This window comes from Microtus ochrogaster, assembly GCF_000317375.1.
Source record: "Microtus ochrogaster isolate Prairie Vole_2 chromosome 6 unlocalized genomic scaffold, MicOch1.0 chr6_random_2, whole genome shotgun sequence".
Lineage (NCBI taxonomy): Eukaryota > Metazoa > Chordata > Mammalia > Rodentia > Cricetidae > Microtus > Microtus ochrogaster.
The window spans coordinates 8379912-8405790 of NW_004949095.1; the positions used below are offsets into that span (position 1 = coordinate 8379912).

Consider the following 25879-nt stretch of genomic DNA (forward strand, 5'->3'; position numbering starts at 1 on the left):
TTCTGAAATAAAATGAATACATATTACTTCCCCAAACACACTTAATGACAATTATAGTGACTTGATTTAGATACATAGTGGTCCCATTATCACCACATAAAAGAAAACTATTTTTCTCAGGTTTATAATACTTGAAAAAAGGTAGAAACTGTGAATGAATGTTGTGGCTAATGCACTCTAAAATAGATGAAGCACATGGTTTCCAAAACTGTAAAAATCTGGTTGCTCCATAAAGTGGGAGCAGGCCTTTATGTGAGGTAAAGTTTGCTTAAAGAATAAAGCAGACTGAGTTGTTTCTTAGAACTAGCTTGATCAAAACAGCAAAGATCCATGACTACATGTAAAGTCCCCTTAAGTACAAGTAGTGGTTGTTTTGATAAATTGGGCTTCTAAGCTCCACAGCCTTCAGTAGCTTGAGTGGTCATTCTTTGAAGAAATAGCTAGCAAAATGAACCCTACCATAACTTATTCTCTTACTATGTCTATCATATTCTTAGGTTTATAAACATTTGAATTCCAATAATTGATGTCACTAAAAATTTTGTATGGGATCTGATAAAGAGTGATGTCATGTTTCAGAGAAGATGGACATTAGCTCTAAGTTCTTATATATGAGGCCTTTTATTTGTCTAATTTCAAAGAGGAATAAAATATACTTGACATCCTTAAATATTAAATATTAAAAAATAGATAATTTATCCAGCAAATATGTATTCGGAATTATTTCTTGGTTTCATAACAGGCATACGTCTGTTAGGTTAAAAATGTAATAATTAGACCTTTACAGTTACTTATAGTGAATGAGTTAAAAATGTTCCATGTTGGAAATGCTAGAGTAGTTTGTCTTTAAGTTTGTTCTGTGCTCAGATCTTTATTTATAGCTTTTCATTGGCACAAGATTGAGAACTATAAATAACGTATGGAAGTACAAAGTGCAATAGTTGCGATCAGTAGAGGTCAAAGAGGAAAGTGTGTAGATAAAAGTAACTATACCACGCTCAGAATTTGATGGATTTATTACAGTAAGTCATAAAAGTTTTTTTTTTGATTGCTAGAAAGAAATGTTGTAATGCTCATTTATGAGAATAATGAAAGAGATGAGGTGGCCACGGATTTTATTTGTTAACAGCTATAAAAGAAAGCAACTGTGATTGATAATTATAAATAGGAAAATACTTTAATAGTACATCAAAACAAACCTGTGTTTGTATTTGAATTTTTAAAACTAAAACTTTGAAAACTGAAAAATAATAGTTTATTTCAACATGGAAAACATGAGATTTCAATCACTTGTATTCCCTACACACACATCATGAAGTGTGCATGTGATTGACCGAGACATTCTCCATAGTTTTGGGCAGTTGAATGCTGATCCCCAGTTGGTGGCGCTGTTTGAGGAGGCTAAGGAGGTATAGCCTTGCTAGGGGAAAGTTGTCACTAAAGACAGGCCTTGAGGTTTCAAAACTTTATGTCCTTACCAGTTCATTCTCTTCTGCTTCCTGCTTGAGGCTCAAAATGTAAGCTCTCAGTGTCTAGCTACAGCACCATGCTTGCTTGCTGCTGTGCTTTCCCACCACAAAAAGACTAGATCCCTCTGGAACTGTAAGGTGAATGCCTGCTTTTCTAAGTTGCCTCAATCATGGTCTTTCATCACAGCAATAGAAAAGTAACTAATAGAATGAGGTTTTAGTTATAAATATTTTTATTCATGATAATCTTTAAGAGAAAATAAACATTTTGCTTTTTGAGACACGCAATCAGATCAGATTGTAATCTGTGACAAAGTCCAAAAATTAAATAAAACTATAGAAGACCTAGCATTTGGAGGTGTGGCAGGAAGATCAAAAGTTCCAGGTCATCCTCACTTACAAAAGTCAGACATTGCTACATGAGACACTGTCTCAAACCAGGACAAAAGAACAACACTAACAAAAAGCAAAATTAAATGGCTTTTAGTGATGTAAAAGAAAAACATTCTTACAGTTGAATTTTGTACAACAACTACAATGAAATAAGGTGACTTTAAAATATACAGATGCAGAATGATTGCTAAGAAATGCTACTTTGATACCATAGTATAAATGTGATCTCATCCCATCTACTTTATTTTAAACAGTACAAATTCTTATATATTTGTTTATGTTTAGGAAGTCTCAGACAGCATACATACAGTTTGAACCTACCCATTACTTGTAGGTAGGGTAGTTGATTACATATTTGGCAAGATTGAAATTGAAATTGAAACTTGGGTTTTTTTTCCCTCCTTTATATGTTGAGGGGTATAATTTTTTTTTAAAAAAAATTAAATTTTAAAAGCATTCAAGTGATACTGTAATGGGTCTCATTAACATTGGGATGTTATACAATAGTAAATGATTATGTCACTGATCTGGTTTGAGAAATTCTAATTCCTTTTCTGAATGGATAGAGGGACTGAAGACATGGTTCAGCTGTTAAAGAGCACTTGCTCTTTTTGCAGAGGGTTCAGTTTCTGTCTATATCTGATGGCTCATAGCCGCCTGTAACTAGTTCAAGAGATCAAATGCTTTAATTGGACAACTGCGTGCATGTGCGTGCACACACAGAGACCATAATTAAAGTAAATATACATGCGTATGTGTGCATATGTAGGATTAGATTTGGTAAGGAGCTATTAAAGTAGCTTGAGTTCGCATTAGTGCACATCCAGTACTTCTGTAATTTTGGGGAACACTGTGTCTGGATTATCTTTCAACTAGCAGAAAAAGGACATTTAGATGTTTGATAGCTAAGAATATTCATGCATCATTCTGTTTTTCTTGAGTTATCATTGATTTCTGAATTGCTGTGTCTTGTGTGTCTCATGCTTGTCGTTCATTTATATTGTGTATTTTTGCCTATTAATTGAAAATCCTTAAGACTTTCTCATTCTTTTTCCCCCTCTAATTCGTTTTCTAGGGTTATTCTTTTTTTATTATATGTATAGTAGCATAGTATAGTGTTATTCTGTGGTATGCTCTTGCCTAAGGTTATGTTCTTTGAAGAACAGCCTATTCTCATTAAATGACAGTTTTGAGTGATGACTGAGAGCATAGACTGAAATTGGGCCTCTTGAATTTTAATTACTTGATATAACCTACACCAAATGACTTAACATCTACATAGTAGACATTTGGAATTAATGTTTAAAATAGTGCTTAACCCTCAGTGTAATAACTATTATAGAGCTTTAACTTACTGCTTTAGGAGAAAGTCCTTTGAATGACACTAATTTTATTTGTTTTTGTTTTTGCACGTATTTGTCTTCTCTAAAGATCTGGCAATATCTTTTTCATTATAATAATCACTTTCTAAGGCTGTGATCTGTTTCTTTGAAATTATAGCTCCTTGTGACTCTTGAGGCACACTATTTTGTTAAATACGATTTTTTTTTTTTTTTACCAACTGTTCTTACTATGTTTTCTTCTGATAAATTAGATTCTAGTGTTTGGGGACATTAATCTATCTTGTTTGTTAATACTCATTTTTATTTTTATAATTGCATAAAGATATAACAGACTGTGAGGCATAGTGACAGAATTAACTGCTTGGGCACATACAACTTTTCATTGCCTGAGCTACATTGTACTCGAAAGATGCATTAATCAGCTGTGCTTTATGGTCTGTTGCCTTGCTACTTAATCACTTGACTTATGGCCCTTTTGACAAAGGTTATGTCAGTTTCTTATAGTGTAATTATGTTTTTCAACTGTTGAAATAAATCACATTCTTAAACAATTGAAAATTGCAAAATGTGAAAGAAAATGCAATTTATTGCCATGCTTAAGTACATCTCCAATAATACTATTTTTCAAAAAAAAAAGTATGTTTGGAAATAAATAAATTTGGTGAGATTGAATTCTTTATTAATGGCAGTTTCATTCATACATATAATTTGTTTTTATCAGGTCTACCTTCCATCCCTCCCCCTGAAATTCCACCCTACTTCATTCCCTTCCAAACTCTGTGCTTTGTTTTTTAATTTTATAAAATAAGTCCACTAAATCCACTAGGCCTACATGCTACATTCATGTGCATGGTTGTAGAGCTATCCCCCGAAGCCTAGGTAGTCTCTCAGAGATTAGATCCCTGAAAAGAAATTCTCCACAGAAGTTGTCTTGATCTTGTGTAGCTATGATTCACTTACCATTGCGCTCTCTCTCTCTCTCTCTCTCTCTCTCTCTCTCTCTCTCTCTCTCTCTCTCTCTCTCTGTGTGTGTGTGTGCGCGTGCGTGCGTGCGCGCTGTTGTGTCTGGCAAAACTATTTTGCTCTAGATACCCACTGGCTCCTACAGTGTTTCTGCCCCCTCTTCCGTGGTGTTTCCTGAACCCTGTGGAGGAGGAAGTCTGATGTGGATGTCTCATTTAGAGCTGAACACTTCACAGTCTCTTATGCTCCTCAGTTTGTTCACTTGTATTTATTGCCATCTACTGGGATAGGGTAGCCAAACAAACTTTGATGAGGGTTGAGAGATACACTAATCTATGGATATAAAGATAAGGACTTAGTATTGGGTTTTCCCCCTCAATGTCTGTGACCTAGTCAGTCACAGGTTTTGGTGCTTTAAATTTATTGAGAAAATCATTGGCTACTCATAACATGCATACCACTATTGTTCCAATGAAGATAACCCTTGTCAGGTCAATCCTCATTGTAGCTGCAAAGTTCAAAGCTGGGTAAGATTGTGGATTTGCTAGTTCCCTCTTAAGCATAGAACCTTACATTACTGTGATTGCTAGCCATAGGGGTGAAGCATCTTTGTCAGTGCTGGTTTGCTTTCTCCGTTCCCATTTACTCAAGACTTACTGAAGGATGTGTTTTAATTTTTGTAATTTTGTCTTCTGTCTTTTTCTCACCCCCTTTCATTTGAACTGTTCTTGAGTGGCTTATTCTCTGTGATCTCTGTCTCCAGATTGCAGTCTTCCCTTCAAGTATAATCTGATAGAATTGAAGTAGTGCTTTTAAGTTCTTTAGTCTGTTTTTATCATGCAAAGTTTCAGGTTTTCCTTAAATTTTGCAGATGGTTTTGCTGGGTATAATATTCTAGGTTGATACTAGTTAGCTTTCAGAACCTAGAACACATCTTTCCATGTCCACTGGTTTTAAATTTTTCAGCTTGAATGTTATTCTAATGAATTTGACTTTGTAAGTAACTTGACCTTTCTCTCTTGGAACCTTTCATTTTTTCACTATTTTATGTTTTTAATGTCTTAACTGTATTGGGTTTGGGGGAGTTTCTTTTCTGATTCTATTTGGGGTCTTGTAGACCTCTTTTACCTGGGTGGGCATCTCTTTCTCTGAGTTTAGGAAACTTTCTATGGTTTTATTGAAAATATTCTCTGTGCTTTTGCTATATTATTGTTCTTCTATCCTCATAATTGAAAGGTTATATCTTTTCATGGTGTCCCATAACTATCATTTTATTCATTTTTAAAAGTTTATCATTGACCTTTACTAACTGATGAAATTCCTTTATTTTCTAGCCCTGATTTCTGTGCTGTACATGGTGAGGTTTTTCACTTGGCTTACTGGGGTTTTCATTCTCAGAATCATTTCATTTTGGAGTTTCCCTGGCAATTCTGTTCCTTGAGTTTTCATGTCTTCGGTTGACTTTTCTTTGTTTTTGTTCTTTAAACTATATTCATGTCTTTGTTTAAACATGGTAGTACTCTTGCAATTCTTCATATACTAGAATAATTTTAGTAGGCACCATTATTATGGAATTGATCATCTTTTGGTATGTTTGGCTTTTTTCATTTTGTTTCTCTTTTGAGACTTGCACATCTTACTTAGTTTGTTGGTTCAGATTGTTTTGTCTTGATTTATATTGCCTCCATGCAGCATTTACAGTGTAGGAGAGGACTAATTCAGTATGATGGCGATAACTGTCTTCCTCTAGGTAGCTGGTTTAGGAAATTTTCTAGTGGTAGGTTATGTTGAAGGCCTGTGGGTTGGCCTCCTGAAGCAATATTTCTGGGAACTGTAGATGGGCCTGGTGAAAATGAAGGTGGACCCTGGCGTACTTATAATATATACAGGCCTTACCTGGGGAAGATGGGTGCAAGAAATCTTGTGGGCAGACTGGTCACCTGGTGCCTGAGGTTCCTAGAAAGTATTATGGCCTCTGTAGGGCCTACCTTCACAGAGGAAGACAGGAACTGGAGATCCCTAGGCTGTGTGATCTGGCCTCATAGCCAGAGTAGGTTGGGCCTTATCAGGGGAATCAGGTGTAAGAAGTCATATGACTAGTTCCTGGAACAGAGGGTTCTCAGATGAACTAAGTGTGTTTGTGGTGGTGGTAGTGGTGGTGGTGGCGGCGTATCTTACTAGGACATTCTTGGTTGATGAAATTGAATTTTTCATTGTAATAAATTTTTATCAGTAGTTTTAATAATTGTAGATAATAGTAGAAGGCAGAAATGAAGCTTTATTTAACAGTAAATAGTAAGCCTTATTCTTTGGGGGAATTAATTAAACAGGTACATTTTGATTAGTTTCCATACTTTTTATTTTATTTCATCCTAATTTGACATTGCTAAACTTTTGTACTGCTTTTGTGTTATCTGACATCATAATCAAAATAACTGAAATGCCATTTTATGGAATAAGAGAATATTCATTTTAGATGGGTTCTAGAAATCCCTAATCACCTAAAAGTTAATGTTCACAGACATGGTGCAGTTTTCAGATCTTTCCTTTTCATTTTCTTTTTTACTTTTTAGTATAATGCTAAGGCTTTGATGTTCCTAGTGTAATAGGCTTTGGGCTCAGTTGTATTGGGTTTGGGTTTGTTTTTTGTGAAAATGTCTGATTGTCTCCTAGGGCATTCTCAGATTTAGAATCCTCAGCCTCTGAGCACTAGGATTATAGAAATGAATCATCATGTCTTACTCCCCAAAATATTTATTAAATAACCAAATGGAAGAAAATAGCAATGAGTCCAAAACCAAAAAAAAAAAAAAATATTGACTTTTTTTTCCACAGTCAAATTAAAGTAAGTAATGACACATCCTGACAGAGGAAAAGGATATCCGAGACCAAACGTCAGCAAAGGCTGTATCCGCAGGCCATTGTGTGGGGATTTTGGTCAGTTGATAACAGGTTAACACTTAAACTTGTTTGTATTAAAAACTAGAAGTTTGCCTATTCTTACACACTTTCACTTGTATGTTAGAGTACTTTTCATTTTTTTAGGAGTATAGATGGAGGGAATATATTTAGGAATTATATGACTGGTTCTTGAACTAGGCATTCTAAACCAACTCAGTTAAGATGGTCTACAGAGCTAGTTCCAGGACAGGCTCCAAAGCCACAGAGAAACCCTGTCTCGAAAAAAAAAAAAAAAGATTTCAGTTTCAATATCTGTCACTTGCCAGTCTGTCTTAGTCATGATTTCTGTTGCTATGATAAAATCATGTGACCAAAAGCAACTTGGAGAGGAAAGGGTTTATTTCCATATATAGTACCACAGCACAGTCTATCACTAAGGGAAGTCAAAGCAGGACCTTTTAAACAGGGCAGGAACCTGGACATAGGAGCTGATGCAGAGGCCATGAACAAATGTTTATTAGCTTGTGACCTCCTCAGCTTTCATTCTTAGTGCACCTAGAACCAACAGACCAGGGTGGAACTATCCACAATGGGTTGAGGCCTACCACATCTATCACTAATTAAGAAAATGTTTTTCATGCTTGTCTACAGACCAATATAATGGGGCCATTCTTTCATTTGAGATTGGCCATTTCTGAATAACTGTAGTTTAGGTTAAGGTGACATAACCAGCACAAATATCATTTGTGTGTGTGTCTGTGTATCTGTGTGTCTGTGCATACGCACTGGGATAGAAAAGTTGTCATCAATATAATTCTGGTTTTAGAATTCATAACACAGGTGCTAGCTGAGGCAGATGTACATTAATATTATAATACCAGTAAGTCTGTCTTATTGGATTGTGTTTTTTGGCAGGGTTATTAGCTGAGTTGTTCTGTAGTTGCTGGCACTTAACTGAAATTTTTTGTAAGACTTAGAAATTAAGAAATGATTTGAGACTAATTCAGAAAAGTATTTAAATGTGTCTTTAAGAAAATTTTAATGTATATTTTTCTTAGTCATCAGCTAAGTAAGCTTCCTATTGAATTATTAACTAAGTAGTAACAGTTAAGTCTGCATGAGTATTGCACAAGTAATTCATTAAAGTATATCATCTGGCTAGCACTCCAAAATACCTCACATATAAGTATTTGTATTTATACACATATATAATGCAATTGTATTTATATGCATTTAATGAGTACCTTGATATTTAGTGGTGGGAAGATATATGTAGGTACAGAAATATATAACAAAATTTATTAGAGTTCGAGTTTTTAACCTTTATACTTTATAGTTTGACTTGCACATAGGAGGTTTGATTTTTGATTTAACCTAAATATTAGTAGCCTCGACTGTGAAGCCAGATTACCTGATAACTATCATCTCATACACTTGAAAACCAGCCAACTTTGAGCAGATTACTTCACTCTAACCCTCAGTAATCTAAACTGTTAATAATAATAATGTTTTCCTCATGTGGTTGTTAAGAGAATTAGTAATTATAGATCATTGGGAACTCTTGTATTCTCTAGAGTTACAGCTAAACCTCTAGAAGGAAACTAAATTTATATTGAAAAGTATTGAATATGATGGTTCATTTCAATTTTTAACCCGCATCAGGGCGAGTTAGATTTCTAGCTTGTATGATAGGAGTGAATAAGATATTGTATTGAAATAGCTTACTTTGGAATTTGTATTTAGAGTGGAAAGGGGTGGATTCCCTAAGTCCTCTAAAAAGGAACAGAGGAGTTTTTTTGTTTGTTTTTGTTTTGTTTATTTAGAGAGTGTTCCCTATTTGTGCAATAAGGGATGTGCATTAACATTTTGTAATTCAGAGAGATAATATTTGTTTTGGGAATAAAGAATGGTCTGGGTGGGAGTAAGGATTATTTAGTTACTCTGTTTTTATTAATATTCTGTCCCTTTGTCACTACCCAATTGCTTCAGTAATTCTGCTTGTTCAGATTTATTAAAATAATATCACATTCCCTGAAAGAGCAATAACAAGAATTTATGAAAAAAACTAATTGGTAATTTTCAATTGACACATGTAATAGTTCAAATCATTAAAGGTTTCTATACTGAGATGTAATGTGGTTATTAAAGGTAAACTTAAAAATATGTCAGCTGTCTAGGAACAAAAGTTCACCTTGACAAGTATTTATCTATATAGTTTCCTAATTCTTGTAATTTGATGTCTTGATGACTTATTCTGGACATGTGGCGTAGGGAAACTTGAAACTTTGTCAAGAAGCTGTCTTATCTGTAGAGGCAACTCTTAGAAATAGAAAGTGCCAGTGAGGGTATAACTCATTGGCATTGTGCTTGCCTAGTATACATTTATGCCCTGCGTTCAAGCCCCAGCATTGGAAGAATAAAAAGAAAGAAGGAAAGAAAAACTTAAAACCCTAAAATATTGCTATGTATAATATCATAAGGTTTGCTTCATGATCTCACAAGCAAGTTGTGTTTTTCCCTCCCCATTAGTATCGAATTTGATCGGGATTGTGACTATTTTGCAATTGCTGGGGTTACAAAGAAGATTAAAGTCTATGAATATGGCACAGTCATCCAGGATGCAGTGGATATTCATTACCCTGAGAATGAAATGACCTGCAATTCCAAAATCAGGTATGCCCCAAAGTAGCATATATATAGCTGCTGTCCATATTCGCGTTAAGTATGACGTTATTTTCCCTTTTCCATGAGACTGAATACTGTGATTCTATATGTTGAGATGCTTTGTTTTAAAGCAGTATCTTTTCTGTAGACATTGTTTGCTTTTTGTGGAAGTAATCATTTATTTTTGCCTATAAATAGTATCTGAACATCAGAAATAATCCATAATATGTACGTGTCTCTAAATATTATAGTTATTTCTAGTTTTAAGATGTTTTTCACACAAATATTAGGCTTTTCTTTGAAAGAACACTATTTAAATTTAATTCAATAAGGATTATAGTTCATAGCAGTGCAGAGCTAACGTGTTTCCCAGGAATGTCAGGAATTCTACAATCAGCCTTTTCCTTTTCTTTTTTCTTTTTTTTTTCTCCCTCTCTTTTCTACCTCATAGAAGAAATAGATTTCCCTATCTGTTCTCAAGGGCACCTGATTATTAGTCGTTCATGTACCCTTATTATCTTGATAAATACATACATACAGTTTTAAGTATCCTTTATCTGAAATGTTTGGTACCACAGTGTTTCTGATTAAGCTTTTCATCCATGTGGGTTTCAAAACATCTTGGAGATAAGATGTGAACCTAATCACAGACTTCACTTACCATGAATGTGTATCTTCACATCCATTGCTACGAAACAGAGTTTGTGTATATTTAGCCAACAGACTTGGTACTCTAGATGTTTTGGATTCTGGGACATTTTGGATTAAAGATGTTGAATCCAAGGTATATGTGTTTTTATGTGCATTTTAATGATGTTAGTAATAAACTAGTGTTATGTTCGTTTGTTTCCTAATTCACCCACAACAGTTTACGAGCCATCTATTTATCAGTGGCACTCATACTTGAGAATCTATTTCAGTCTGTCTGTAATGGAGACTGCCTTTTACTTCCCGGCTGTCCAGATCTGAATAATCACACAAAAACTATATTATGTACAACACTGTCTGGCCTGTTAGCTCAGGCTTCTTATTAAGTAACTGTTATATCTTAAATTAACCCATTTCTATTATTTTATATTTTACTGTGAGGCTTGTGGTATGTTACCTCTTGCTTCTTGGGCAGCTACATGGTATCTACCTCCTTTGGCAGCTACATGACAAGTCCCTGACTCCACCTTCTTTCTTCTTGCATTCAGTTTAGTTTTCTTGCCTAGTTCTATTCTGCCCTGCCCTAGGCCGAAACAGCTTCTTTATTCACAGCGTACAGAGGGGGATCCCACATCAGTCTGTCTTCTAAGCAGAGAATATATTGCAAAAATGAATTTATTAAATGTTCATGTGTTAGGCATTGTCTTGTGTGCTTTAACAATTGTCTGAGATGGTTACCATTATTGCCGCATTTACAGCTGAGGAGTGCTAAAACCGAAAGTTAATAGCTTGCCTGGGATGAGCTAGGTAATGTGTAGCAAATTGAGGTAGTATTAATTCTAGAGTTTGTACTTGCAACCCCTTATACTTATTTATAGCATGTGGCCATTATAGTAATATCACTTGTATAAAATTGTACTTTAAAACATCATAGTAGTAAACTCAGCAGAATACTTGGCTCATGACAAGTATTCATCCTCATTGTTCCCTTGAGGAAAACATAATTAGAGTTTAAGTGTGCTGCCACCTGCTCTGCCATGGCACATAGGCAAATGCTTAGTACTTTATGGCACATTACATTGGAGTAAATGGCCAAAATCTGTGGGGCTAAAAGGACCTGTACCTAAGCAAAGCTAACAGAGTTGTCCAGTTTGTTTTCGCCAGTTATGAAATACACTAAGTTATCCAGTCTGGAATTACAGTGCAGGTCTGTCTAAATCCATCAATGGAAAATTGAGTATATTTTAAAATGTAAACGATCTCTTCCCAATCCCTAAAATTTGTCATAAATACAATAGAGAGCAAAATATATTACTTGCTTTTCTTAATACCTTGTTCAGTAATATACATCTTGTTTTGCCCGATTTAAACATGTATGTGTCTCAACAGTAGCTTACTGCCTTAGATGCAGACTTTTAGAGAATAGCTAAAGTCATAAATGTTCAAACTTTTAATCTTTTGGGGTATTTTAATTGGAATTTTAATCGTAACTTATGTTGGTTAAGACCTTTTAAATATAAACAGAAATGTAATTTATATTCATTTATTTATCTTAATATGATTTGGCAAAGCTTAATATAGAGCTCAACAGTCTTTCATATCTGTCATTGTGCTGTAACATTCTCTGAGTCACCTGAGCATTTATCATTGTGATTAGTAGTTATGCTTTTCACATGTAGTAGAGATGATCAGTAGTAGCTTCTGGTTCGTATCTATCATACTGTGATCAGAGTAAAAAATGTAAACTTTAGTGTGGATAGTTCACTCAGGAAATGTAGCTAGTACTATCATCTCTTTCTAAATGATTGTGAAGTGATATAAACCATTTTGAGGAGTGTTCATCTTCCTGAACACATTGAAATTCATTATGCTCCATTGTTACTTATTTACATCCTAAAGCTTTAGCTTTTCTTTCATTCAGCTGTATCAGTTGGAGTAGTTACCATAAGAATCTGCTAGCCAGCAGTGACTATGAAGGCACTGTTATACTATGGGATGGATTCACAGGACAGAGGTCAAAAGTCTATCAGGTAAGTATGGAAACTGACTGCATGTTAAAACAATTTTTTGTTTTGCAGTAATTTATGATATTCATGTGCTTTATAATTAAAAAATTTCAGTCACTGTTTAGTGTTTTTATAGTTATAACAACTGTGGTAGTACCAAATGCTTTTCTAAGAAATTTCTCATACTTTATTTTTAGAATATATCAAATACATTTACCAAAGCATTAATTTTAGTGTGAGGATTTCTACCAGTGTCTTTGTTTTACATTTGATTGCATTTTGTGCCACCAACCCATATCAGTAAATTATTATTTTTTCTTTTTTCTATATCAAGGAGCATGAAAAGAGGTGTTGGAGTGTTGACTTTAATTTGATGGATCCTAAACTTTTGGCTTCAGGTTCTGATGATGCAAAAGGTACTATAATTTTCCCTCAGGAGTTCCCACTCCCCAGAACTCCTTTTAGGCACAGCTATGTAAGTTATTTATTGAAACTCATGCTAGTCCTTTGTGAATCAAAAATAATTTGAGTTAGACATCAGTTTTTCCTGAGTGAAGGAAAAATGAGCGCACTGCTTCTTCATAATAATGTTTTTCCTTTTGTGTCACACGGTGCCCTCTGAATTGCTAGCAACTTCCTAAAGATTCTTATTTTCCTTATGTGTGTATATGTCCTCCCCCTGCATCGTGTGTGTGTCTGTGTGTTTGTGTGTCCGTGTATATGCACATATGTATACAGAAGCCAGAAGAGGGTGTCAGGTCCCTGAGTTGGAGTTACAGGCAGTAGTGGCACACTAGCGTGGGTACTTGGGTCAGAATTCCATTCCTCACAATTTTATAGCAAGTGCTATTTACCAGTGTCCACCCCTACTATTATCTTTTAACCAAGTGTTTTAGATATACCATTTAGTAAACTTTATTTCCTGAAGCATTTAGAAATTTCTACATCTGAAATTATTTGAAATATCCAATATACTCTAAAGCCTCATGGTAGTAAAATATTTTTGTTTATATCTCTTTTCCTATCTCAATTGGCCTTTTCTGCTTTTCTTCTTTGTCTTTCTTTACTATTTGTTATTTTCTACTATTCTTCTTTCCTGTTTTAGTGGAGGTGTTGTGAACAGGTTAACTTACTTTTTAATCAAGTGTACTAATACCTTTTGAATGTTTTTTTTTTGTGTTACCTATGATAATAAATACCAATAAACCCAGCTTTCTACAGATTTAAAGGGGACCATGTCCCAAAAAATTTTAGATGGAAATAAAAATTAATTACTATGGAAACTGTTAACTGATTCAGCAGTGGCTATATTGAAAAAATGATGGTGAATATTTATTTTTTAACATAATTATTTATGAAGCATGATGTTAGAAAATACTGTACTCCAGTTTCTAAATTTTTCTATTTTATGCTGCATTTTTGAATGTCTGTGTAACTAACAAAGAATATATTTTTACATTCAGTTTGCCTTCAAAGTAGTTTTTGTGTTATAATTAAACAAATATCAGTATGTCTGTGATACTTCTCAGTTGGCAAATTGGAGACCTTGTCTGGAGTCCCCACTTCTGTAGGTTTGTAAGTTAGCCAGGCAAGTCTCTCTCTACTTGTGTTTCCAACTCCAGAGGATCAGATTCCTTCTTCAAGCCTTCACAGGCATCTGCACACAATGCATACACACAAACACAGAATCATATAAAGGAAAAAATATAAACCTTTTAAAAATAACTTTTAAAGAGAGTTGCCATAATTTTCTTTCCCTTTTTTCATTCCTTTCATTGTGTAGCTTCCACAGTAAGGACTAAATAATAGTGGTCCCAGCATTGGAGCCTTTATTTCACATATTGTGCTTTTTCTTCCCTCTTTTTATATATAAAGGCCCCTATCTATCTATCTATCTATCTATCTATCTATCTATCTATCTATCTATCTATCTATCTATGTGCGAATATGTTTATTTAACTTGTTTTAGTTCTCAGAAGTGAAATTGCCCTATTATATGATAATCTATGGTTACATTTTTGGAACTGTCACCATATTTATCATGTTATCTATACCATTTAAGATCCCATATATAATGGGTATAGTGCCTGAGTGTTCTGATTTCTCCACATTCATGTCAACATCCTTAGCCTCTTAGTTTGGATTTACCTGCCTACCTGCCCAGCTGACTCCATCCCTCTCTGCCTCTTTCTTTATTCCCGCCTTTCCTTTTTCTTTCCATATCCCCCTGCTTTCATTCACTAACTTCTTTTTTTGCCTGCCTGCGTGCCTTCATGTCTTTCTACCCGCTGTTTTTGTTTTGTTGTAAAATATATAGAAAAGTCTAAAAGTGGGTTTAAGGGGGTAATTGAATATAGTTTTTATTTTAATTTCTCTACAGTGCCGTGATACAAAACATCTTTCTTTACGTGTGAGTGTTAACAATCTAGCTATCTTTGTTGAATTCTAAGTTAACACACACACACCCACAAAAAACCAAAATTCTCATTTTTCTTACTCTTGTTTTTGCTTGAAATGAGAGTTATCTTTATATTCTGGGTATTAACCAAGCGCATAGTTTGTATTCCACCTTTGGGTTCCCTTTTTATAGTGTTGATAGCATTTGGTACATTTATAAATTATTGTTATAAAGTTCAGTTTGTTTAATTTTTGCTTTTGTTGTATATGCCTTTAGAATATTTGAGAAATCACTGCCAAATTCATTGTTGTGAGACTTTTCTCCTATATTTTCTTCCATGAGTTTTGCAGTAAGTCTAACATTTATGTCTTTGACCCATTTTAATTTGTATATGGTTTAAAAATACAACTTTGTTTTTACACACAAATGTCCTGAATTTCTAACGTCTCTTACTAAAAAGATTATTTATTCTTTTCCCATTTCATAATCTTGGAACAATTAACAAAATTACACTTTACATTCTTGGGTTTAGCCCTTGTCTTTTTATTGTATGCCTTTGGTTTTTATGTATATCTTCATTCCAGTACCACATTATTTTAATAATTGTAGTGCTATTTTGAAATCAAGAAGTATGAATCTGCCGTCTTTGATTGTTTTCAGGACCCGTTTTGGCTGTTTTGGGCCCATTGACAGTATATATTTTATTTCTGTAAAACAATTGAGTGTTTGTAGGGAAGCTGTTCGGACTTAAGTGAATTTTATTCATTAATATTTCTGTATTTCTGTGTAATTATTTTCTTCCTATTATAGTTCATGTCTCTGACTTGAGACCTTCTCTTTTAAGCTTTGTTCTTCATACACTTTCTTCTAAGCACTGCTCTAGCTAATTCTTAGATTTCATGTATTAACATTTGTTTTTAGTTTCAACTTCTAATTCCATGGTTTGTTTTTTTTTCTTTTTGAGTAACTTGTTTAGCTGTGGATCATTATAAAATGTATTTTAAATTTTTTAGAAATCTAATTTATGTACAAACAATTTATATAATTTTAATTCCTCTAAATATGTTGTAATTTACTTTGTGGTCCAGTTTATGAACTACCCTGGTAAATATTTCAGAGGCATTGAGAAGAATCTCTACTCTGTCTTTTATAGAGAATTCAATAAGTGTCATTTAGGGAACTCTTGGTAGTATTGTTCTGGTTTTCCATATCCTACTGATTTTTCGGGTTATGAGATAGAAACATGAATTCTAATTTATTTCTATGTTCTGTGTAATGTTTTTCCTTTCTTTTTTTTTTCCTGCAAACTACAGACAATTTATATGAGAGTAGATATAAAAATAAATCTTTGAAGTGACACAGGCATGTTTTCTGGAGCTGGCTCATTGGTTAAGTGGATATTCTGTGTTCATTTCTAGAGACTTTAAGGACTCTGGCCTCCCAGGGCACCTGTATTTACATGTACACACACACACACTCACACACATACTCAAAATTTAAAAATAAATCTGGACAAAAAAATAGATAGGTGACAATAAATGTGTGTCCCATTTATTTATTCAAAGAAGTAACTACAATTGCTAAATGAGTTTTGTTTCTGTCTACTTCTTAGGAATTAGTCAATGAATTGCTCATAATCTGGCACTAACTGCAATTTTCATTGTGTCAAATAATCTCTTTTTGAAGTCCCACATATGCCAATAGAACCTGCAATAGTTGACCAGGAAGGTAGCATGCCAGTGACTCTTTCTGTAAGAAACTACAAAACAATCTTGAGGTACACTTTTTTTTTCCCTTAATTTCTGTACATGTTAGGGCAAAAGCTGGGGAAATCAAGAGTATGTGGGGTTTAATGGCTCTGAATATTTAAAAATAAAAACCTCACAAAGCTATATTTAGAGACAGCATTAAAAGAGATAACTTAACAATTAAAAGTACTTTCTTGTCTTAAAGAGGGCTATATTTGGTTCTCTGTAAGCGGAGACTGCTCATTCATTTCCCTGTGCCCAGACCCAAATAATCACACGAAAACTGTATTAATTACAACACTGTTTGGCCAATGATTCAGACATATTCCTAGCTAGTTCTTGCATCTTAAATTAATCTATTTCTATTAATCTATGTATCACCATGAGGTTGTGGCCTATTGGTAAGGTTCTGTTGTCTTTTTCCTTTGGTGCTACATGGTGTTTTCTTGACTCAACCTGCTTTCTCTATATATCTCTATTTAGATTTCCTGTCTTGCTTTACTCTACTAAGCCATTGGCCAAACAGCTTTATTCACTAGCCAATGAAAGTAACACAGTAATACAGAAGGACATTTTACATCAGTTCTCAGCACCCATATGACAATTCAGAACCAACTTCTATTTCAGTTCTAGGGGATATGACTCCCTCTGGTCTCCACAGCTCCTGCATGCATTTGGTGTACTTTTAGTTACCCAGGCCCACTTACATACCTACACATAATAAACCTTAAAACAAAGAAGAAAAACCTGAGTTCAGTTCTGCCTGACACATAAAGTAGAGATGTATGCCTTCGTGTATTTTGAAGCTGTTATCTTAAGGGCATAAACCAATTGAAGGTTGGTATATGTTGGTAAATTGCCCCTTTATTAATACATAGTACCATTTTTTAAGTCTCTTAGTAGTCTTCTGAGAACTACACCATTGAATATTCATGAATCTGAAATCTCTTCTTTATACCTATTTGTATTAATATTTTACCTTTTTGTTTTCTTTTATGAGCCTTAAATATACTATTTTCTTTCTTGTCAGTATTTTTATTCTTCAGGTTAATTCTTATTTTGTAGTTTACTGACTCACTTGTCTACCTCCATTTTTCTAAAATCTTTCCTACATTCTTTTTATTCTTCAAAGTAAATTTCTTTTTTTATTTTGCTGTACAGATATCACTCAGAGAAACAAAACATGCCTGTGAATTACATGGGACCTTTGTGACCCTCATCTATGTCCCCCTTAGCTTGACAATACTTTGTCATTGATGTAACTTTTCTCTTCTGTGAAGGTCCACACAGTGAATATTGTTAACTACGAGGACCATGAAGTGCCAGCTATACACACTTCCCTCCATTGCTATAGTACAAAACCAACTGTTAAATATATAAATCAAGAACATGAGCCTCTATTAGTAACGTTTTGTAAAACAATGGTCACAGAGTCCCTGGGTTATTTTCAGAATATTTCCTGTATTTCATATGAGATCTTAGGTTTTGTGATAGTTCTGGTAAACAGCATTGTCAATTCTATTTGTGAGTATTTTTTCTGTTTTATATAAATACAATGTATATTCTGTTTTTTTTAAATAGCATTTTGAAAAATAAATTTAGGGAATTGATTAGCTCAAATATTGCAGATTACTAGATAATAAACTTTGCTCTATAGGGTAATTGAATTTTTGAAAATTTATTAATTTTTATTGAGCTGAGGAATCAGATGGTACTAAAGGAAAAACCATTCCTTTACCTAGTAACATTGAGGTAATAAAACTTGTATAGAACACTTAATGTTACATATCAGACTTATTTCCTAGTGCCAACTAGATAATGAGTTTATTTTTCTCGTCCTTCATTGCTATATGGTTTTTCCATAACTCATTTTTATATTTTTTATTAGAACTAAAGGAGAGCATATGTAAATAAATATGTGTTTTGTTTGATTGTATTGCTTTGGATCTTGTCTTTAATTTTTAGTTAGTTTTTTTTTTTTTAAGAATTTCATATGCTGAGTTTTAGTTACATTTACCACCACCTCTCCTTCCTGCCAACTTTGTGTCCTCTTTTTTTCCACAAGTCTCATCTTGTTCTCTCTGTATATTCATGAATATATGATCTTCCACTGGGGCTTATTTTACCTACCATTGGTAATACTCAAAGAAGACGAGTCTCTCCCAGCAGCTATCCATTGCCACTAGCCCTAAGGTGGGACATCATGTCTACCTCTCTTCTCCATTGAGGGATTGCACAGGGATTGTTTGTAGTCTTAACTGCTGTGATTTCATAGTGCAGCTTCCTGGCTGTGTCTGGAAGACACTATTTTCTTGTATTCATTCACATTTCTGGGTCTTATTGTCTTTCTGCCCCCTCTTTCTTGACCCTTTTAAGGAGAGGGTGCAATATAAATTTTCCATTTGGGACTGAATATTCTGATGGCACTTGTTCTCTGCACCTTGCCTAGTTGTGTTTCTTTGTGTTAATCATCATCTGTAGCCAATAAAAGCTTTTCTGATGAGGGTTGGAAGATGCGTCCATCTGCATCTTTGCCAAGTGGACAGGCTTGAGTGTCTGATGAACAAATAGCTTATTTGTATAACTTGGCCATTATAAATAGTGTAATAAATATGTGAGTGTGGGTGTTTCAGTAAACACATTTTACTTTTATGGGATAGATGCCTAGTGTTGGGGTTACTGGATCATGGTGGTCCCTTTCTCCACAGCCCAGACAACTTTTATACCTTTTGTCATTTTCATAACAATCATTCTTACTTGAGTAACCACCAGTTGTGGTTTCTATTTGTGGTTTCTCTTTGAATTCCTCTGTTTAGTTATGTTGAGCTTGTTTTTGTGTATTTGCTTCCCATTTGTATGTGTTCTCTTGAGAAATAGCTTTACATTGATTTTTTTCTAACCCCACACCCACCCCTCTTTTTGAGACAATGTTTCTCTCTGTAGCCTGGAACTCCCTCCATTGGCCAGGCTGGCCTTGAACTCACTAGATTCACCTACCTCTGCCTCCCTAGTGCTGGGGTTAAAGGCCTGTGCCACCACTCCCTGGCTTGCCAATTTATAAAAAAAAGAAAGAAAAACTTCTGTTGACTCAAACAACCCATCTCCACAAAATGAGTATACAGAAATTAGTAATTTGGTTATATGGTGATAGAAAATTATCTGAAATGGAAAGCAAGGTACTAGTGACTAATAACCATAAAAAGTTTATATGTGTTAACCAAGTGAATCTATGTTTACTGAAGTAGAATCTTCTTATTAGTAAAGAACACAAAACAATTGTGTTTAAAATCCTTACTCTGGTGAGTGTCTCTTTTAAAGCTTACTTATTTTGGTAATAAGTAGTTTTTACTGAGACTTCATGTGTAAATTATGAAAGCCATCTTCATTGAAGTCCTCTTTATTGTGACTCTTTTTAGTTACTCATTTTTAGAAGTAACTTTGTCAGTAATCTTTAAAGGCCCTGAAGTTTTCTGTGCTTCCAGCCCCAAAAATATGTTTGAATCACTTGGGGTGTTTTGTTTAAAAAAAAAAAAAATCTTTATTTAAATTGCAATTACCTGGCACCGTCTAAGAAATATTCCTGAATCAGATATTGAAACAGACCAAAAGATGGATAAAGTTGGCTGGTAAACCTTTCCCTGTACTTTTAATGCTTTTATTCTTTTATTCAGCCAGGATGGCAACTTGTGCCTTAAAATTCTGTTTTGTGAATTATATTTATTCTCATATGTTTTCATTGTTTAAAATTTGCTCTGGTACTTTTGTAAAATAACAACTTACGTTTCTGCTTCAGATCAGATCTGCTCTAATTTGATTCTTAATTAATCATAAATTCTAGTATATTCCACTAGAATAGACTGTATCATATAAAGAACTTTAAAATATAGCCATGGATTTTTATATTCTGTCATTTATGTTTACATAAACCATAGAAAACTAAAATTTACATAATTTTTATTTGTTTGTTTTTCTGGTGTGTGTGAGAAACGGGGGGGGGGGGGTCCTCACTTTAGCCCCTGACTGGCCTGGAACTATGATAATAGGCTGGACTTGAACTTACAGAGATCTGCCTGCCTCTACCTCCCAAGCACTGTGGCCAACCGCATCACCACATTGCTGTTTTTTGATAACCTATTAAGTCTAGTTGCATGTGTGTTCTTGGTTATGAAGCCACACAATGGAGCATGGGAGACCCACCAGTACCAATAAAGATTGATTCTTCCTCTCCCTGCAAGTATCCACTTCCTGTTGCTCCTTGGTTTGGGCGGAGTCCTAGAGTCATCTATCACATTTGTGTCAGAATTGGGGTAGTTTACAATGCTGCAGGTTTTAGGTATGTAACCACATGACCGTGCTATCCAGAAGTCAGCATTTGACAGCACTCCTCCCATATTTCAGTCCTTACATTCTTTCCTCTTCCAAGGTGTTGGGGCTGCTGGGAAGGGCTAGGAATATAAATATCCCACTAGAGCTGAGCACACTGAGTTTCTTCTTTTCAGTGTCTGACAGGGTGGGGCAGGAATATAAATGTCCCACTTAGTGCTGAGAGCACTGAGTCTCTTCTTCTCAGTGTCTGACAAGTTACACACCTCTCCATTAACTACTTTCCAATGTAAAGAAGTTGCTTCTTTGACAGAGGTTAAGAGCACCCCGGTTCTACCTTCGCTGGAAGTTTTGAAGTGTTTTAAGAGACATTTTTATTTTAACAATCTCATACATGTGAAAATTGTGGTTTTTATTTAAATGTGTGTTATATCTTCACTATAGAATATTGATACTAATTTATGTATAATGGACCCGCCATCTAGCTCCAGAATGCTTGTTTTGTACCTTTGTCTTATGGGTTCCACATATCTTTGTGAAATCACTGCTCATGTCTGTTGAGTTTTAGCATTGAAAGCTTGCTCTCAGATTCAAGTATTGTTCTATTACATGATTATTCATCTTAATATTTTGTCCTAATAAAATGTTTTATATTCATACAAAAGGTACATTGGTAGCACTTGTCCAGTTGCAGAAACATTTTCTCAGTGTATTGTTCTTTTTATTTTTATCTTCATTACCTTAGTGAAGCTGTGGTCTACCAATTTAGACAATTCCGTGGCAAGCATTGAGGCAAAGGCTAACGTCTGCTGTGTGAAATTCAGCCCCTCCTCCAGATACCATTTGGCTTTTGGCTGTGCAGGTAAAAAATAAAAGTAGATTTATCCTTTTTCACTTTTTATCCCCATGCCTGCAAGTACAATTAAAAATAAATTATACTTTTGTAATCTTAAATTTTCTTTTTGTTGTTAGGTTTTAGTGAGAAGTACATTGTTATTACTCATTTATTTATTGTTATACCTAGTTGTGTTATTCTGTCACATATCTTTAATAATAGAGATGGGCATGTTAATTTTTGTTGGCTGTCTGCTAAATGTTTGTGTGCATTTTTCTTAGAGACTAACAGAATAGTGTTTATTAAACAGCTGTACTATAGAGGATCAGGATTTTTTAAGAAGCCTATTAATTCCTCTGACTTTATTTATTCAGTTCTTGCTATGCATAATGCACTCACCTAAGGGGAATGAACTTGCCAGTTGTTTAGCATGGAGACATGCTGATGTGTAGTCTATTTTTTTAAGATAGGTGTTCTAGTTATATCAACAAATCACCTTAAGTATTTTGCACTCCTATTTTACACTGGTCCCTTCACGTTACTAGTAGTAGCAGTTTTCATTTTGAGAGGGCCATGAGTTGCAGAATAAGTCATATGCTCACCCTACTCAATTTTTTTTCTCTCTTGAATTCTTACTGAAATAAAAAGTAAATACTTACAATTTAAAATGTGAAAGTTCCTTGTTATTTTTTCTAATATTATGGCTGTTTTTTTAAAAAAAGATAAGCTGACACCATGTAATGAGAACAATAACAACTTTAAGAGAACATGTTTTAAACTTTGTCATTACTAGTGCTACTTGTTTCTGTAAATCTTCTTACTTCCCTGTTTGTTTACTCTTTTTTTTCCATTAGCGAGAAATGTAATCTTGAGCAAGTTGACTAACTTGTCTGGCAAGTTGTCTCTAACTATTGGCTATTACAGTAGATTCTCATTTTGATGCTTACTGTGTACACCTGTACACATCTTCCAGAATTGTTTGTCTTTCTTGAATAAATTCACCATGGCTTGAACATAATTGATAGAATTCATCCAATGAAACCTGATTTTCTTCTTAGTATTGCAACCATATCCATATCCTGTACTTCTCTACTATTGTTTCTTTCCTTTAACTATTTTCATAATGTTGAACAGGCTCAGAATAGAAAATAAGAAAAAAGGATCATTTAACATGTGGTCAGCATCATTCATTTATAGTTTGGTATAATGCTTACTGTTGAAAGCAATAACTTTGGCAAAAATATGTTCAGAATAAGGTAAAGGTTAACAGCTGACTTAGCATCAACAAGTACATGAGACCAAGAGATCAACAGAGTTATCACAAAAAGTACTTAAAAGTTAGGAAAAGTGTGTAATCCCAGAATTAGGTATTTGTTCAAAATACTTTTTGTAACCGAAATAACAAAACACTGAAAGGAAAAAGAGAGTGTGTATCTGAAGCCCAATAGGAGTTACCGTGGTCCTGGCACACTGACTGATTTTTGTCCCAAATACCGAGTTCCAATATGATTTCAGAATTGTGTTGTTTTTGTAAACATAGAACAACAGAAAACATAAATTAAGGCATTTTTAGCTACATTGGTGAAAACATCAGGCCAGGAGAGTTACAGACAGATAGGAAAATACCTGATAGTGGATTCAGATACTATTTGTTGACATTTTAGTCTTTAGGATTGGTGGAATCTAGTGGTTTGTCAAGATAATACATCCCAGGGTATTTTACTTGGTAGTTCAGATTTGTTGAGTCAGGCACAAGTGAGCAGGGATTCACTATTAAGGGGGCTAAATAGCCCAAGAAAATCTGCCTATGAATTTACAACATTGAAACTCTGCTTTTTGGTCAGGGTTTATTATCACAGCAACACTAATAAAGAAACCCTAAATAATGGAAATGTATTCTAGATTAGTGAACAGTGATACTTAATATGCCAAAGTGTCCATTAGACTACAAACTAGACCCAGTGATCTTACGCAGTAAATTGGCAACTACTTCCTTTAATCCCAAGAAATACTGGCTCTTTCCTTGTTCTGTTGGGTATTGGGTTCAGGATGACACCTCAGTATAGAGTCATCCTTAGAGCCCACACCTAAGACCAGCATAGCATGGACTGAAAACAGGACCATGGTGTTGTGCCTGTCTGCTGCTCTGGTATATTTGGAGCCTTAGGTAGCTAAGTCAGCCACAGGAGATGCTGGTCAAAATACAGATTGCTTTTACTGTGGCTACATATCCCTTCCTGCCTAACATCACAGTGAGATCAGATGCTGTTTTCTTGAAGACCAAAAGCTTGCTGGGTTTCAGTGGCCTGGCAATGTTTTGTGGTTTTTCCTTAGCCCCAGGGAATGGAGCAATGATGGACTCAGGGAAGAGGTAGGGGCAGCTTGTTGACACCAGGTCAGCTTCACCCAAAGTTTTGGTGCATGAGCACTGGCTTGGTAATCGACCTTAGGCACTGTCAGATACTGGATTGCATCTTCATGTTCTGTTACTAGGCTCTACGTTTTAGGTCTAAAAAGCTAGTTTCTTCTTCCCTTACCTAATGGCTTATTTGTATGCTTTGTTATTTGGAATTAAGGAGAGGTTTGTGGGCAACTCTTTTCTTTTTGTTGTTGTCTTTTGTATTTTATAGCCTGCTTGCTTCTGTTAGGCTTAAACAAGATACTAAGATCTCTCTCCTGGACTCCGTTCTAACTTTTGCAAGGGTAGTTTTTAAACAAGGCTTCAAAATAATATTTCTATGTGAAGATGATCGCTCTTACTCAGCCACTACTTTACTCAGATGTAAACACCAAATCCATTTCAGTTGTTTTCCTTCCTTTTCTTCATTTACTACATTTATCTCTTTATTTTCTTTTAGATCACTGTGTTCACTACTATGATCTTCGTAACACTAAACAACCAATAATGGTATTCAAGGGACACAGAAAAGCAGTCTCTTATGCCAAGTTTGTTAGTGGTGAAGAAATTGTCTCTGCGTGAGTATTACTCCCCTTGGAGGGTGAGTTTGGTACAGAGGTCTCAGCATTGATGTTTTGGGTATATGCAAAGAGTGACCTTGGATTGTATTTTCTTTCTCAAGTGACAGATTTACATGTCTTTAATTAAAATACATGTATCTTACCTTCATTGTTTATTTTATGTTACTTATAAATAAAAGGCTGTGTTACTTTCTGATAAGCCCTCTTAAGTGATATTTGTAATTTAATTAACAGTTGAACTTCAAATTTGATCTGCCACTGCTTCTCCTGTAGAGGTAACCAACATGGTTGATGTAATATAAAGAAAAATAATTTATTACATTAAAGTCAATCAGTATGTGTTACTTATAGGTCTGCTTTCAACATAGTAGTAGGATGGTTTTTGGTTTTAAATATTTTGTTGATTTTATAATAACCTACATCAGTTTCACAGTAAAATCTGTTTTAAAGATAACTTTTTAAGTGTGTCTGTTTATACTCAGCAAATGTCCTTTTATAAAATATTAGTTGCTGTTTTTGAAGGTAAGAAAATATCAGTGATACAAAGTAATCTCCAATGGGAAACTATAGGACTTTTCTAATAACATGGGTAGTTCCATGTTTTGTTTATCATTCTCATAGTTTTCTTATTATCTAGTAAATATTCATTCTTAATTTCTGCACACACACACAAACTTACTGGTTTCTTGCTTTCTTCTTTTTAAGTTAGTTCCTTATCTCTCTTAGAAGCTTGTTTACACCAGGGCCTTGAATTTTCCATCTCACCTTCATCTTCACATTGGTTGCTATAAATAAGAATTTAGTGATGTTGCAAAAATGATTTCAGTTCAGTTACAAAAGAGGACAAAAAATATTCAAAACTGAGCTTTCCAAGGGAGTTATGTGGGTAATGAATTCACAAACTTAAATTAAGTGGTAGCTAAAGAGAATTCTATCTTTAGAATAACTATTATAGGCAGTAAATGACTTTAATGATGTTTTAAATGAAAAGTCATTGCAATACTGTGGAATAAAATAGATTAAAGCACATTTATTTTTCTTTGTGGGTTTGTTTGTTTGTTTGTTTGTTTGTTTGTTTTTTTTGAGACAGGGTTTCTCTATAGCTTTGGAGCTTGTCCTGGAACTAGCTCTTATAGCCCAGGCTGGCCTTGAATTCACAGAGGTCTCCCTGCTTCTGCCTCCCAAGTGCTGGCATTTCTTTTTTTTTTT

General features: G+C 34.5%; 1 protein-coding gene across 4 annotated transcripts in view; it reads left to right on the top strand.

The window, feature by feature from the left end:
* Positions 1-25879, top strand: part of Cop1 (COP1, E3 ubiquitin ligase) — a 139842-nt gene that overhangs the window by 69491 nt on the left and 44472 nt on the right. For all 4 annotated transcript variants that reach the window (XM_026787619.1, XM_026787620.1, XM_026787621.1 and 1 more), the window contains 5 exons: positions 9599-9742; positions 12303-12411; positions 12722-12803; positions 21602-21718; positions 24550-24667. In XM_026787619.1, the coding sequence (XP_026643420.1) occupies positions 9599-9742; positions 12303-12411; positions 12722-12803; positions 21602-21718; positions 24550-24667 (570 nt within the window). The remainder of the gene's footprint in view (positions 1-9598; positions 9743-12302; positions 12412-12721; positions 12804-21601; positions 21719-24549; positions 24668-25879) is intronic.